Source organism: Nanorana parkeri, unplaced genomic scaffold (genome assembly GCF_000935625.1).
Source record: "Nanorana parkeri isolate BGI_ZX_2015 unplaced genomic scaffold, ASM93562v1 scaffold48, whole genome shotgun sequence".
Taxonomy (NCBI): Eukaryota; Metazoa; Chordata; class Amphibia; order Anura; family Dicroglossidae; genus Nanorana; species Nanorana parkeri.
Genome location: NW_017306316.1, coordinates 1682751 through 1696006, shown reverse-complemented (window position 1 = coordinate 1696006; position 13256 = coordinate 1682751). Strand labels below are relative to the sequence as shown.

At 43.1% G+C, this 13256-nt stretch overlaps 1 protein-coding gene across 1 annotated transcript; it reads right to left on the bottom strand.

Annotated features, from left to right (window-relative positions):
• Positions 1-236: 236 nt before the first annotated feature.
• ORAI2 (ORAI calcium release-activated calcium modulator 2) lies at positions 237-12234 on the bottom strand. Its single transcript, XM_018573798.1, has 2 exons — positions 11997-12234; positions 237-824 (listed from the first exon to the last, which is right to left on the bottom strand). Exons 1-2 carry the CDS (start codon positions 12219-12221, stop codon positions 276-278), a joined length of 774 nt encoding a protein of 257 aa, XP_018429300.1. The 5' UTR covers positions 12222-12234; the 3' UTR covers positions 237-275.
• Between the last annotated feature and the right edge of the window lie 1022 nt (positions 12235-13256).

Here is a 13256-nt window from a genome sequence, read left to right as displayed (position 1 = left end):
CAATTTTTGCAGTTGTATGATATTTGCTGATAATTATTATTATCATTCTTATAACACATTTTTTTTATTTTTTTCCCTTTTGTCCTATATCTATTTTTTCAGTAGTAGTTGCAAGGATGTACAAATAAGCTGCAGCATAGAGCAGTTCAATCTCTGAGCAACCTGGCTATAATTCCGGGCATTGTAAAAAGCCCAAGCTTTCCAAACTGCTCAGCAACACAGACTGATCAGTGGATCAGTGGCACTTGTTAAATAACTTTGTAGCTCCTCCATCTTCACACCACATTTATGCCCCGGTCATGTCCGTCAAGCTGGATTTTCAATTTGTGGAGCTCTTCAATTTCTAGATGGTGGCGCTCTGTTTTGTGCCTTACCAATGTGCGATAAAAGTGAATGGTGAATATGACAAAGATGATGCCAACTGGAACCATGATGATGGTAGAAACTAGTGCAGAATTCCATCCTGCATTTGCACTTTGCTTCTGCGGGATAGATGTTTCGTTGCGCACCTGGGGAGAGTCAATGGGTAAGAACTTTATCCAGCACAGAAGAACCACCTCGGCCAGAAAGAGGAGAATTCCGAGAGCTGTGGAGAAGCCCCAAGCCAGCTCAATATAGTAATGCATGCGATCATGTGGGGATTCGTTGACAGAGTTCAGGTTGTGGATATTGCTGACAGCCTCGACATTGGGAAGGATACATGTGCTGATCAGAAGTGCAAATAGGTGAACAGCCACAAGTATAGTAGTGCAAGCACTAAATGCCACAAGCAATCCCAGGGGGTAGTCATATTTCATCTCTAGTTGGACTTCCACCATTGCCACCTAGAAAAGAACAACACATGATAACTACATAAAGCTTATAAAGGGAAAACAACTGTAGAAAACACTAATAAACACAAAATATAAGAAAACAGAAACTGCCTTGTTGGAAAACAAATACTCTATATTTTCCTGTTGTATAACATAATCTCCTAAAATTATGGCCAGATGTAAAACCACATTATATAAACCCCTGCCCCACAAATAGCACAAACAGCATTCTTGTAATAATTGAGCTGGTAGAGCTGACACATATTACCAACATATCAATCATAGACCCTTCTAAGGCTATACATGGGGATCCATCTATAAATGTTTTTAAACAACTTTCACGCAAGATTCACACATTTGCATTCCATTAGAAAAAATAAAGTGTAAATCCTAGGTAAAATTTTTGTGAAAACATTTTCAAATAGACCTCATGGTGTTACATTCATTTGTGTAGTAAGAAACAACCACAGAAGAAAATGATCTACTTTTATTTTACAGAATGCGGTCTTACCTAAAAGTCCAGGTGTGTTGTTCTCGTCAGGCCTATCACAGCTGTGTCCATTGCATACCGTATTCCTATGCCAGATGCTAAAAAATATAAAGGACTACCCTGTTTCCCTGAAAATAAGACCTACCCCGAAAGTAAGACCTAGTTGGTGGTAGCATGTGAGGGGGAACTTGAAGAGCAGGAGAGATGGTATCAGCCTGCAGGGACATACTGTAATAAGGGGATGACAGGGGACTCCCTCCGGCCAGCGCAGTGACAGGAAGCACTCCAGTACCATACTTTACCAACTGCTGTCCCCCTGAAGGCACTGCTTAATGTAATGGTACTGTACTATACTGTAATGTGTACCGGTAAATGGTACCGTACTTTACCGCGCTGTCCACTGTCTGATGTCCCCACTGCTGAAACCGCTGGTACCGCTGTCCCTGATGGCAAAGGAAGCCGATGCTGTAGAAAGCAAGGCTGCGGCAGCGGAGGGAGCAGAGCCGCATTAGCTGATATTTCCTCTATAGTGCCGGTTACTGTGACAGGCGGAGTGATACCAAATGCACTCCGCCTGTGAAAGTGAAAGAAAGGGATCAGCACTACCGATACGGACCATTTTGTTGCACATTAAAAAAATAAAATAAAAATAAGACATCCCCTGAAAATAAGACCTAGTGTGTTTTTTTGGGGGTGAAAAAATTTAAGACAATTATAATTATAATCTGTAATCCATATTCAGTACAGTGCGCAATTCTGCAAAACATGTAAAGTGATCTAAAGTACAAAAAGGTGCCTGCTGGTATCTTTTTTTTTTTTTTTTATTGGCTTCTTACATTCTGTGAATCACAAGATAGTCCCCTGATTACAGTCCAAGCCAGGTGATGAACCACTTTCCCCTGTAATACCTGGCACACAGTGGTCATGTAAGTGCATGACAAAGAAGAACTGAATGCAGCTGGGTTTTATAAGCCTGTCAGGAAGCAGCTTCTTTCTGCTTAGACTGAACAAATGTGATATATAAAACCCCATCAGCCTCCCTGAGTTCATGCTCTTTCTAAAGGTGCCCATACAGTGCTCGATTCTCGTACGAGAAATCGGGCGAAATCCCGCGATCGTACAAGAATCGAGCAGTGAGAACGAAGACATGCGACCGTTTCTACTGTACGGTCGCACGTCTTTTGTCGAACCAGCATGCTCGAAACCCCGCCGAGAATCGTACGATTGTTGGCGGGTTTCTAGCCTGCTCGTTCGATAGCTGTGGAACGGGCAGGTGTGCGCACGCACACACTGCCCGTTCTGCATTGCGGTCATCAGAAGCCCGCCCCTCAGCGGGGCGGGCTTTCGATGATCGCAAGTACGATCTGCCCGTCCAAGGTGGGCAGATCGTACAAGCTTTCAATAAGCATACGACCATCACAAGACAAAAGTCTTCCGATGGTCGTAAGGTGTATGGGCACCTTTAGACTTCTGCTGAGAGAATGTAGAAAATCACCTCACTTGGCCTTAGGTTGGGTTACTACTACACAGAACAGGCCACAAGCATAGAGTTTTACATAGTCAAAGTAGGCTATTTAAAAATACAGACATTTACCAGCACTACCATTGCATTGCATAACATCAGCAAATTAAACAACAGCTTTAGATTATCCATTTTGTTAAACCCCTTTATATTCTTGGGCATTTTGTTACTATGTGACCAAAGGAATTCTCATCAGAAGGCTTTGAATTTTTTTTCTTAAAGTGATATTATAGCTTTAGGTTTTTTTTTTATCAGTGGGAGGCTTTCTTTTTTGCAGATCTTTGTTTTTTGTTCTTATTAAATGTCCCCAATCCCTATTTTTAGTGGGTCCCAGCTTCGCTCTTACCCCTGCACGGGTTCCTGGCCGTGCTTGCAAGTGGCTGTATGCATCCATAGACACACACACAGCCCTGCGGCAGGCCATGCCCCTCCTCTCCGGGAATCCGTAGTGGAGGGACGCAATAAAAATGAATGGGGCATTTTATTAATAATATCACAGTAAACTCAGTTATCCAGCACCCACAGGGATCGGTAGGTGCCAGGTAACTGTAGTTTCTGGTTGCTTGAGACTCCCTCACGGCCCCACTCATCTGCCAGTTAACCTCTACAGCCGACAGGTGAATGTAAGCTGGGAGCAATAGCCAGACTGCTATTGGCTATTTCAAATTGAAATAGCCAATAGCAGGCTGGCTATATTAACCCCACCCACTGGGCAGGGGAGCGGACCTGAGAGAAAGCTCTCTCTCAGGTCTGCTCCTCTGCTCAGTGGGCAGGTACAATAGCCAGCCTGGTATTAGCTATTGCAATGTGAAATAGCCAATAGCAGGCTGGCTATTGCTCCACATTGTTTACATTCTGCTGCCGACTGGAATCTAGCCGCTGGCCGGCAGCAAGTTGTACACAAAGAATTTTGTTAGCAAACTAATAAATTGAGTTGCTAACAAATTTTTTTGGTGTGCACCAAGCAACCGTAAATTTTAAGTGTGCAATAAGCCACTGGCAAAACAAAAGAAAAATGGAGGGCATGTGTGTCAGTCATTTACGAACAGAAACTAAAAACAAGCTCAGTCATGAAGGGGTTAAGTAATATGTTTTTTTTTTTGATTGAGTGTTGGTTGCTTGACTGCCGGATAATGGGGAGTTTACTGTATTATTATTGGAAATTACTACAGATAATAACAAAGTAGCAATGTCTAGATAACGCTACCTAAAGAATTACTCCAAGAAAAATTATTAACCCTTGCAGTGGAGTTACTGCCTCACTGCAAGGGTTAAGTGCTCGTTTTCGTCTAGGGTATAAAATAACAAAAGGTATACTCATTTGAACCCGTTTCCTCAGCGGTGCAGCAATGGCTGAATTCACAGTTTACTAGGAATGAGCAGTGATCACACGTCATTACATGAGCATCACTCAGCCCTAAATGAATGCCCCCCTCTATTTGCATTGGAGGAAGTCTTGGTGATGTCAGTGCACCAGCTAGATTACAGATAAAAAGGTATGTAGTTATTTTTTTACATTAAAAAGATTGTGGGACAAGGGGTGTGAAAGACTGGAGTTCTGCTTTAAAGGAGAACTATGGGGTCAGGGCTTTTCCCCATAGTTCTCCTTAGGGTAACGGGAGGACACAAACTAGCGTCCTCCCGTCACCCTAGGCTACAGCTACAGCTCGCGGTATACTGAGATGCCGGAGCGGATCCCGACATCGATGTCGAGATCCGCCCAGCTGCGTGAGTGACAGCTGGCTCTGCCTATCTAGAGGCAGAGCCAGCTGTGCCCGCCCCCTCCCCTGTCCGTTCCGTCAGTCAGTGCTGGCAGATCGGAGCGGGGAGAGGGGAATCCAGAGAGCCGTGACAGGATCGAGAGGTGAGCAAACACGGTATGTGTTCGCTCACCTCCCGATCTACTGAGCCGACCTGTGACAGTCTCATTGTCACAGGTCGGCTAGAACTATGAGGGGAGTGAAAAGCACTCACCTCATAGTTCTCCTTTAACCCTATAGCTGTACTGTCTAGGGGGGGAAAAATGCTTATGTATCAACACAGGAAACAATATCATCATTTTTGGCAGAATGTTATAGTAAATCTTACCGTCACAAACATTCCTTGAGGATTTTGTTGTTCTTTCAAGTTTAAAATGCTACTTTCCAAGACAATAAAATTGTCCATATTTAGTGAGGAAATGTAAGCACTGCTTTCAGACTGTAAAAATTCCAGTTCTGGAAACCATGGCGATATCCAAGGGGTTTATACAAATATAAAAGTTTTAGACATTTTAAATGCCCATAAATCTAAAAAAATTATTTTATGTTTGGTGACTGAGCGTATGTAACGGCAAAAGTTATTTTCTCCTGTAGTTTTTCATAGATCATAGAATTCTATTTCGATCTGTTTTATTGAGTATATTTCCCATCAATGGCCAATCAAAGACACAAAAGCAAGTAAATCTAGCTTTACACAGTACACATTCGTACAAAGCTCTGAAAATTTTTTCATCAGAGCATTCGATCATGCTTTCACTAAGTCGACTAAATTCATTCAAAAACCCTTAAAGGAGAACTATGAGATGAGTGATTTCCACTCACCTCATAGTTCTAGCCGACCTGTGACAATGAGACTGTCACAGGTCGTCTCAGTAGATCGGGAGGTGAGCGAACACATACCAGGTTCGATCAGCTCTCGATCCTGTCACGGCTCTCTGCCGTGACAGGGGGAGGGCTGGATTCCCCTCTCCCCGCTCCGATCTGCCAGCGCTGACTGGCGGAACGAACGGGGGAGGGGGCGGGTACAGCTGGCTCTGCCTCTAGATAGGCAGAGCCAGCTGTCACTCACGCAGCTGGGCGGATCCCGTCATCTACGTCGGGATCTGCTCCGGCTGCGGCGTCTCAGTATACCGCGAGCTGTAGCTCGCGGTATACTGAGCTTAGGGTAACGGGAGGACGCTAGTTTGTGTCCTCCCGTTACCCTAAGGAGAACGATGGGGAAAAACACTGACCCCATAGTTCTCCTTTAAAAGTTTTGTCCAGATGTGCTAGTGGAATCCCAGACATGTTAAACAGTTTTCTTTTATTGCTTAAGAAATCGATCAGAGAATAATGCAAAGCAAAGTTTATTTGAACTTCCAAGTTTACTGCTTATTTATATACACTGCTTGGCAAAAAAAAATCACCGCTTGGATTTAGCTAAGCATATAGTTAAGAGCTTACCATTGGATAATAGGAAAACATTATGGGGGTTATTCACAAAGCTGCCGAAGGCAGCCGAGTAAATAACCCAGCCAAAGTAAAGTGAGGCGAACAACGTACATCGGCTGCGCTTCGGATACATGAAGTGAAGAAAGACTTCGACTCAGCCGATCCAACATCTGGATCGGCTGAGCCAAAGCTCCGGCAGTTCACTCGCTTAGGGGCCGAACTACAGTGAGTGAATAGCCGTATGCCACCGAGAGGCATTCACCTCGGCTATTCTGCTCGGTACCTCCATGGTACCGAACAAAATAGAAAAATCAAATCAATGGAAAAAAAAAGTTTAAAAAATAATTTTATTTTTAAAATGTAAATAAATAGTTACATAAAAAAAGAAGAAAGATTTAAAAAAACAGAAAAAAAAACAATTTGGCAAAGCTAGCAGTGACAGCTAGCTCCGCCCAACTGTTACCTATTGACCGAGACCTGCTAGAGTCTTCTAGCAGGTCCCAGCCAATGAATAACAACTGGGCGGAGCCATCCATGACGTCACGGCCGAATCCGCCCAGTTGTTATTGTTTAAAAACAGTTCAGGGTCCTCAGGTCAGTTGCGGACGTTGATCTGTCATTACAAATGGGCGGAGCCAGCTGTGAGATCATGGCTGGCTCTGCCCAGCTGTCATTCGCCCCGTTTCGACTGGCACTCGTCTCAGTTGAGCCGAAGCAAATGCCTTCGGCTGCTGTACAGGCTATTGTGAATAGCCCGTACAGAAGCCCTTCGGTTCGACTGAACAGAAGGGCTCCGGCGGCCGAAGATCAGCCAAAGCTACGGCTGGATCCTTCAGCTCCTTTGTGAATAGCCCTCTATGTGTCGAAAAAATTAGGTCAGCTGGCAACCTGAATATACTGAATGACCAGGTTTTTACATCAATGGATTTCTTCCTCCCTGATAGCACGACTATATTACAAGATGACAATGCCAGGATTCATCGGGCTCAAATTGTAAAAGAGTGCTTCAGGGAGCATGATGCATCATTTTCACACATGGATTGGCCACCACAGAGTCCAGACACATACATATACATACATACATACATACATACATACATACATACATACATACACACACACACTATATTACCAAAGGTATTGGGACACCCTCCAAATCATTGGATTCAGGTGTTCCGTGAAATTTCCTTGCTACTAAATATTCCACGGTCAACTGTTAGTGGTATTATAACAAAGTGGAAGCAAGTGTGGACAACAGCAACTCAGCCACGAAGTGGTAGGCCATGTGAAATGACAGAGCGGGGTCAGCGCATGCTGAAGCGCACAGTGTGCAGAAGTCATCAACTGTCTGCAGAGTCAATAGCTACAGACCTCCAAACTTCGTGTGGCCTTCAGATTGGCACAACAACAATGCGTAGAGAGCTTCATGGAATGGTTTTCCATGGCCGAGCAGCTCCATCCAAGCCTTATATCACCAAGCGCAATGCAAAGCGTCGGATGCAGTGGTGTAAAGCGCGCCGCCACTGGACTCTAGTCTCTCATGTTCTCTGGAGTGACAAATCACACTTCTCTATCTGGCAATCTGATGGATGTGTCTGGGTTTGGCGGTTGCCAGGAGAATAGTACTTGCCTGACTGCATTGTGCCAAGTGTAAAGTTTGGTGGAGGGGGGTTATGGTGTGGGGTTGTTTTTCAGGGGTTGCGCTGGCCCCTTAGTTCCAGTGATGGGAACTCTTAAGGCATCAGCATACCAAGACGTTTTGGACAATTTCATGCTCCCAACTTTGAGCTAACAGTTTGGGGATGGCCCCTTCCTGTTCCAACATGACTGCGCACCAGTGCACAAAGCAAGGTCCATAAAGACATGGATAAGTGAGTTTGGGGTGGAGGAACTTGACTAGCCTGCACAGAGTCCTGACCTCAACCTGATAGAACACCTTTTGGATGAATTAGAGCGGAGACTGCGAGCCAGGCCTTCTCGTCCAACATCAGTACCTGACCTCACAAATGCACTTCTGGAAGAAAGGTCAAACATTCCCATAGACACACTCCTACACCTTGTGGACGCCTTCCCAGAAGAGTTGAAGCTGTTATAGCTGCACAGGGCGGGCCAACTCAATATTGAACCCTACGGACTAAGACTTGGATGCCTTCAGAGTTCATGTGCGTGTAAAGGCAGGCGTCCCAATACTTTTGGTAATATAGTGTGTGTGTGTGTATATATACACACACACACACACACACACACACACACATACATATATATATATATATAATGGGTAAGTCGTATTAGTCCAGTAGACAAGACCTCAAAAAAAACAAAAACGTAGTATTGCAGTGTGCAATGATGCCTTTCTTATTGGACTAACAAAATATATAAAAGACAAGCTTTCGAGAGTGAACCTCTCTTCTTCAGGTCAGAAGCAATACACATATATTGTATACCGTATTTTGCGGTCTATAAGACGCTCCGGACGATAGGACGCATGGCTTCTGTGACAGAAATTCTATGACAGAAATTCTGTCACAGAAGCTGCAGTTAGTGACTGCTGAGACAGGTGGCACTGTCTCAGTAATCACACAGAGCAGACGAAGAACGACGTTCTTCGTCTGCTCAATGGGCTCTATGGTGAGCTCCTATGGGGGACCGTGACGGGTCATGGTCCCCCAGAGGAACGGGGTACCCAGAAAACCACGGCGGGGGGCGGACACGATCGCCGATGCCGCTCGATTTAATACAAGGGATCTAATTAGATCCCTTGTATTAAACGAACAGCGGCTCCCACTGTACATTCAGCTCTGCTTGTCAGGAGCAGGGCTGAATGTACAAAAAGAAACTACTCGCCCGGCGCCCGAAACTGCATTACCCGGGCGTCGGGCGATAGGTATTTGCTCCATAAGACGCAGGCACATTTTCCCCCTCCTTTTGGGGGGAAAAAAAAGTGCGTCTTATGGAGCGAAAAATACGGTATATACACATACACAAGTTATGCTGTTGGTTTATACCTCATCAACACAGCAGTACCATTACCTGTTTGTATCATAACAGTATTATTGTTTCCTGTTTATGAGTTGAACATGTACAAAAGCTACCAAGCAATTGCTCTCTATGTCAACTGAGCACAGAGAAGACGATCAATTTATTTTTGTACATGAGAGTTTTTTTAAAGAGAAATTCCAGGCAACAAGCAAACACATTTACTGTTGATAATACTAGTCAGTTAACATAGCAACTGTACTAAAGTCAGAAAGCTAATTTTCTCTGCAGAAAAACCACACAAATACCTCTATAAAGAATCAGGAGCAGGGAAATAGGTAGGTGCCTGTAATGTGGAGCATGTTTTTTTCTGACTTCCAAGGCAGGCTTGAATTTGATTGGTGGCTGAAAGGAAGTTTTGGTATTTTTATACATCAGAATTTCTGCATGTGAAAAGCAGCAAGATACCTGCCATGAGTGTTTCAGCATCACCAGCAGATTTGTTAAAGAATCACCAGATTACAGACAAAAGGGAGTGGAGTGAACTGAAGTAATACAACAATTGCTGGATAAAAAAAACTGGAAACCTGCATTACTCAGCAGGTAGCCTGCGTTCCTAGTACGCATCTCAATATTTAATTTTCAATGTTTTATATCTTTTATAAGCAATTGTTTGCAGAGACCTATAGCAGCCCATAAGGTCTCCGTTGTTTGACTACTCTGATTCCTACACCTAAGACTAGGAAAGCAAATTACTCTGGCTGTAAAATTCCAGATTAAGTTACTGCTGCTCAGTGCTTGCATGGAATCGCTGAGCATCTGCTGAAGAGGTATTTTAATGCTTGTTAAAGTGGACCTTTCAGTAACTTTGCAAGTGTGAAACATAGAAATATACAGATGTGGACAAATTAGCTGGCGCCCTTACAGCATATCGAAAAAAGGCTTCCTTCCTCCTGAAAATTATTACATTAATATAAAGTGTCTGATGTATACCTGCATGTGTTTGGTATGTCATCAAATAAAGTAAAGAAAATATGAAAAGAGATACTTTATTATATTCTAGAATGGCCTGGACAGATTTGTTGGTACCCCTGGAAAAGATTAGAAATGTTTAAATGGAGAAAACAAGTAACTCTGCTGTTTGGGATCATTGAGACCAGAGAAAGCAAAGGAGAGAGTTGTCTGAGGTGATCAGAAAGAAAAGAAAATTATAGACCAGCATGTCAAAGGTTATAGCTATACGGTCATCTCCAAATAGCTTGATTTTGGTAAAAGCTATCATTGAAAAAAATGATCTTCGAACAGTTAGAAGTTCCTGCAACTACATTTGCAAATATTATTAAGAAGTTTAAGGTCCATGGGAGTGTAGCAAAACCTCCCTCGCTGTGGCCATAGTACTGAAACGTACTGTTCGTGTCAGAAAGGTTAATGACCCCCAAACCGTTAAAAGCACCCACGAATGGCTAAAAACAAAACATCTGACTATTCTGAATTGCCCAAAACAGCAGGTATCTGATGGGCTTCTATAGATCTATGAAAACAGCTGCTTTCTTTTTTTTTTTTAAATGTCCTTTTTATCATTATAAAGCAGACTCTGTTCTCCAGGCAAGTGACTTTTGCATAGGCTAAGATGAGGCCATCAGGCTGCTGTATTCAGGGGGTTGCATTTTCTCATTATTTTTTCCTCCAATAATCAGTCTGCAACATTTTATCTTTGTAGGTTACAAGATGAGAGGCTACAGCAGGGGGTTGATATGTGTCATACATTTGTAAACAGACAGGATTTAGATTGCATCATGTCCGAGCCAGCATCTCAGTCCAGTAGGAAAAGGTTACTCGTGGATGACGCCCAAACAAAGATGGCGTCATCTTTCTGGAAATAAAAGAAGTTGGAATTGTCAGGGGGAGTACTGTCATACCTGTTAGGCTGGGTACACACCTAGGCGGCACCGTTTTTGTGCGTTTATATGCGCGTTAACACCATGCGGTTATTTGAACATTTATGCGCGTTGTGCACATTTGTATGCACGTTTTAACGCGCATACATGAAGACGCGCGTTTTGATTGGCAGCTCATAAACCGTTGTGGGCAATGTAAGAACGAGCATATAAATGTGCAAAAACGCTCACGAATTTTGGGCATTTACAATTAAGTCTATGGAGCAAAAAAGCGCTTTTATCTGCCTAAAGAAGCTCCTGTACCTTTTCGGGCGTTTGGCGTTTTTCTGCTCAGGTGTGAACCGGGGGCCATTGAAAATCGATGGGATTTTTTGAGTTGGGCAGTTAAAAGCACTTTTCAAACTGCTCAAAAACTCATAGGTGTGAACGAGGCCTAAGTGTTACACTTATACAATAAAAACATGCAAGCACTTAAAAGATATATCCAATGCTAGAGGCACTTTGAGCACATGTAATTCGTTTGATATTCATTGCCTAGCGACAGGTTCACTTTAAAGCAGAAAAAAATCCTGGGTTTTGCTGCCGAGTCTGTAACGATGTAGGGAAGGAGGGGAAGTAGACTCCAAACTGACCGGTTCTATGTAACAGGTCTCCACTAGTCAAATGATCAGAGCTGCCTATTCCCTGCTTTCCCTACTTCATCCCTCCTACCCATTTGACAGTGTTCATCACCTTCTGTTTTTTCAAACAGCTGCAGGCTCCATTCACTTCAATTGAAAACTAATTTGCAACCCGACATGAAGGCATTCCTATGTTCAAAATGCTAAGGATACAGGGTGGGTAGGAAGAGATGAATGCACTTATCCTTTAAGACTGACAGTGGGTTCAGGCAGACAGTAATGGAAACCCTTCTTTAAAACAAAACATTAATGTACAGCATTGGCACTTTAAAAATAAGACAATAATAGTAATTACTAGCAAAGTTAGTCAGAGGCTAGAAAGTGTTTGCTAAACAGCTGCTTGGAACTGGAACACAAGCTTAAATCTTTTCCTGTATATATGACATGTAAATGTATTGCTTTAACACATAACTACTATTCACCTTACCATTGCAAATCCAGAAAGCAATGCAGAAGTTCTGCTGGAGGCTTTAAGCTTGGCTCTGCTGAGATAGAGTTTCCTCCAAGACAAGGCCTGCACAGAGTGATGATTAGATGTGACTAGCTCCAAGTAACTGCGTCTCACCCAGTCTCTGTAGTCCATGCCTTTGTTCTCCCGCTCAGAGACTGCAGGGGTGGAAGGGTCCACTGGGATATTCAGTTCAGTACTCATGGTTGCTTCCAGCTTTAAAGACAAAAATAGTTCAAATATGTTATGCCAGTGCCCAAATATGTGTCTCATGAGAATTATAAGGAGCTTGGCATTATCATTCTTTCAGTGATTCAAGTAAAATACCACGCATATCTGAGAAATGCAGGGAAATATATATCCACATAATACACATAGAAAACATACAAATCTTCTTAAGAAGAAGAATTTTACTGTCCACACCAAAGTGACAGGTTCTCTTATAAGAACACCACCTCATTTGTTGATACAAAAGTTTTCGCTGTGCTCCTCTGTCACTCAACTGCTATCGGAGCCCTTGGGGAATACCCAGTGCTTTTGGTTATGGGGTAGCATGTCAGCTCCTCCACTTCCGGTATGGCGTGTTTGAGCCTATAGGTCAACTGGCAGCCCTAAACACTGTCAAATAAAGGAGGGGCGGAAGTCATTAACCCTGTGTAAACTCTGACACTATCCAAAATGGAGCTTTACCATTTCATAACAGATAGAACCACAAGTTTCTACCACCCCTATAACTCACCATCATTTTTTTCTAATAAAATTACAGATTAGCTAGAAAGGATTGATTTTCTTTTGAGTTTTGATGTCAGCACTCCCTCTCCCCCCACCCCTCACCATCCCGGTTTCTCCCATACTTACTACAACAGACTTCAGATGAGCCAGACTCCTTCCTTTGCCATGGCCTACACTTATTCTAGTGGTTCTGCAGCCATATACTACTTTTCAGCATAGGCCCAACCGGAAAAGCTGTATCCCTGCAGCCTAAATGTATCATTTAATCTCATCTACCCAACAGATGGTAGATGTTATACAGTGCAATAGATTCCGATGTATACACATAATAAAATTGGCACACCCATTACCATGTACAGCTGTTTGCAGTGAACAATAAAACAAAGTAAAATAAAGTGGGTTACACTGGGAGGAAAAACATAGACAGAAAAAAAAGCAAATGTCCTCTATTTCCATGTAGCTCATCTCTCTCGGGAATCTATATTTATTCTCTCAGATGCTCAGCAC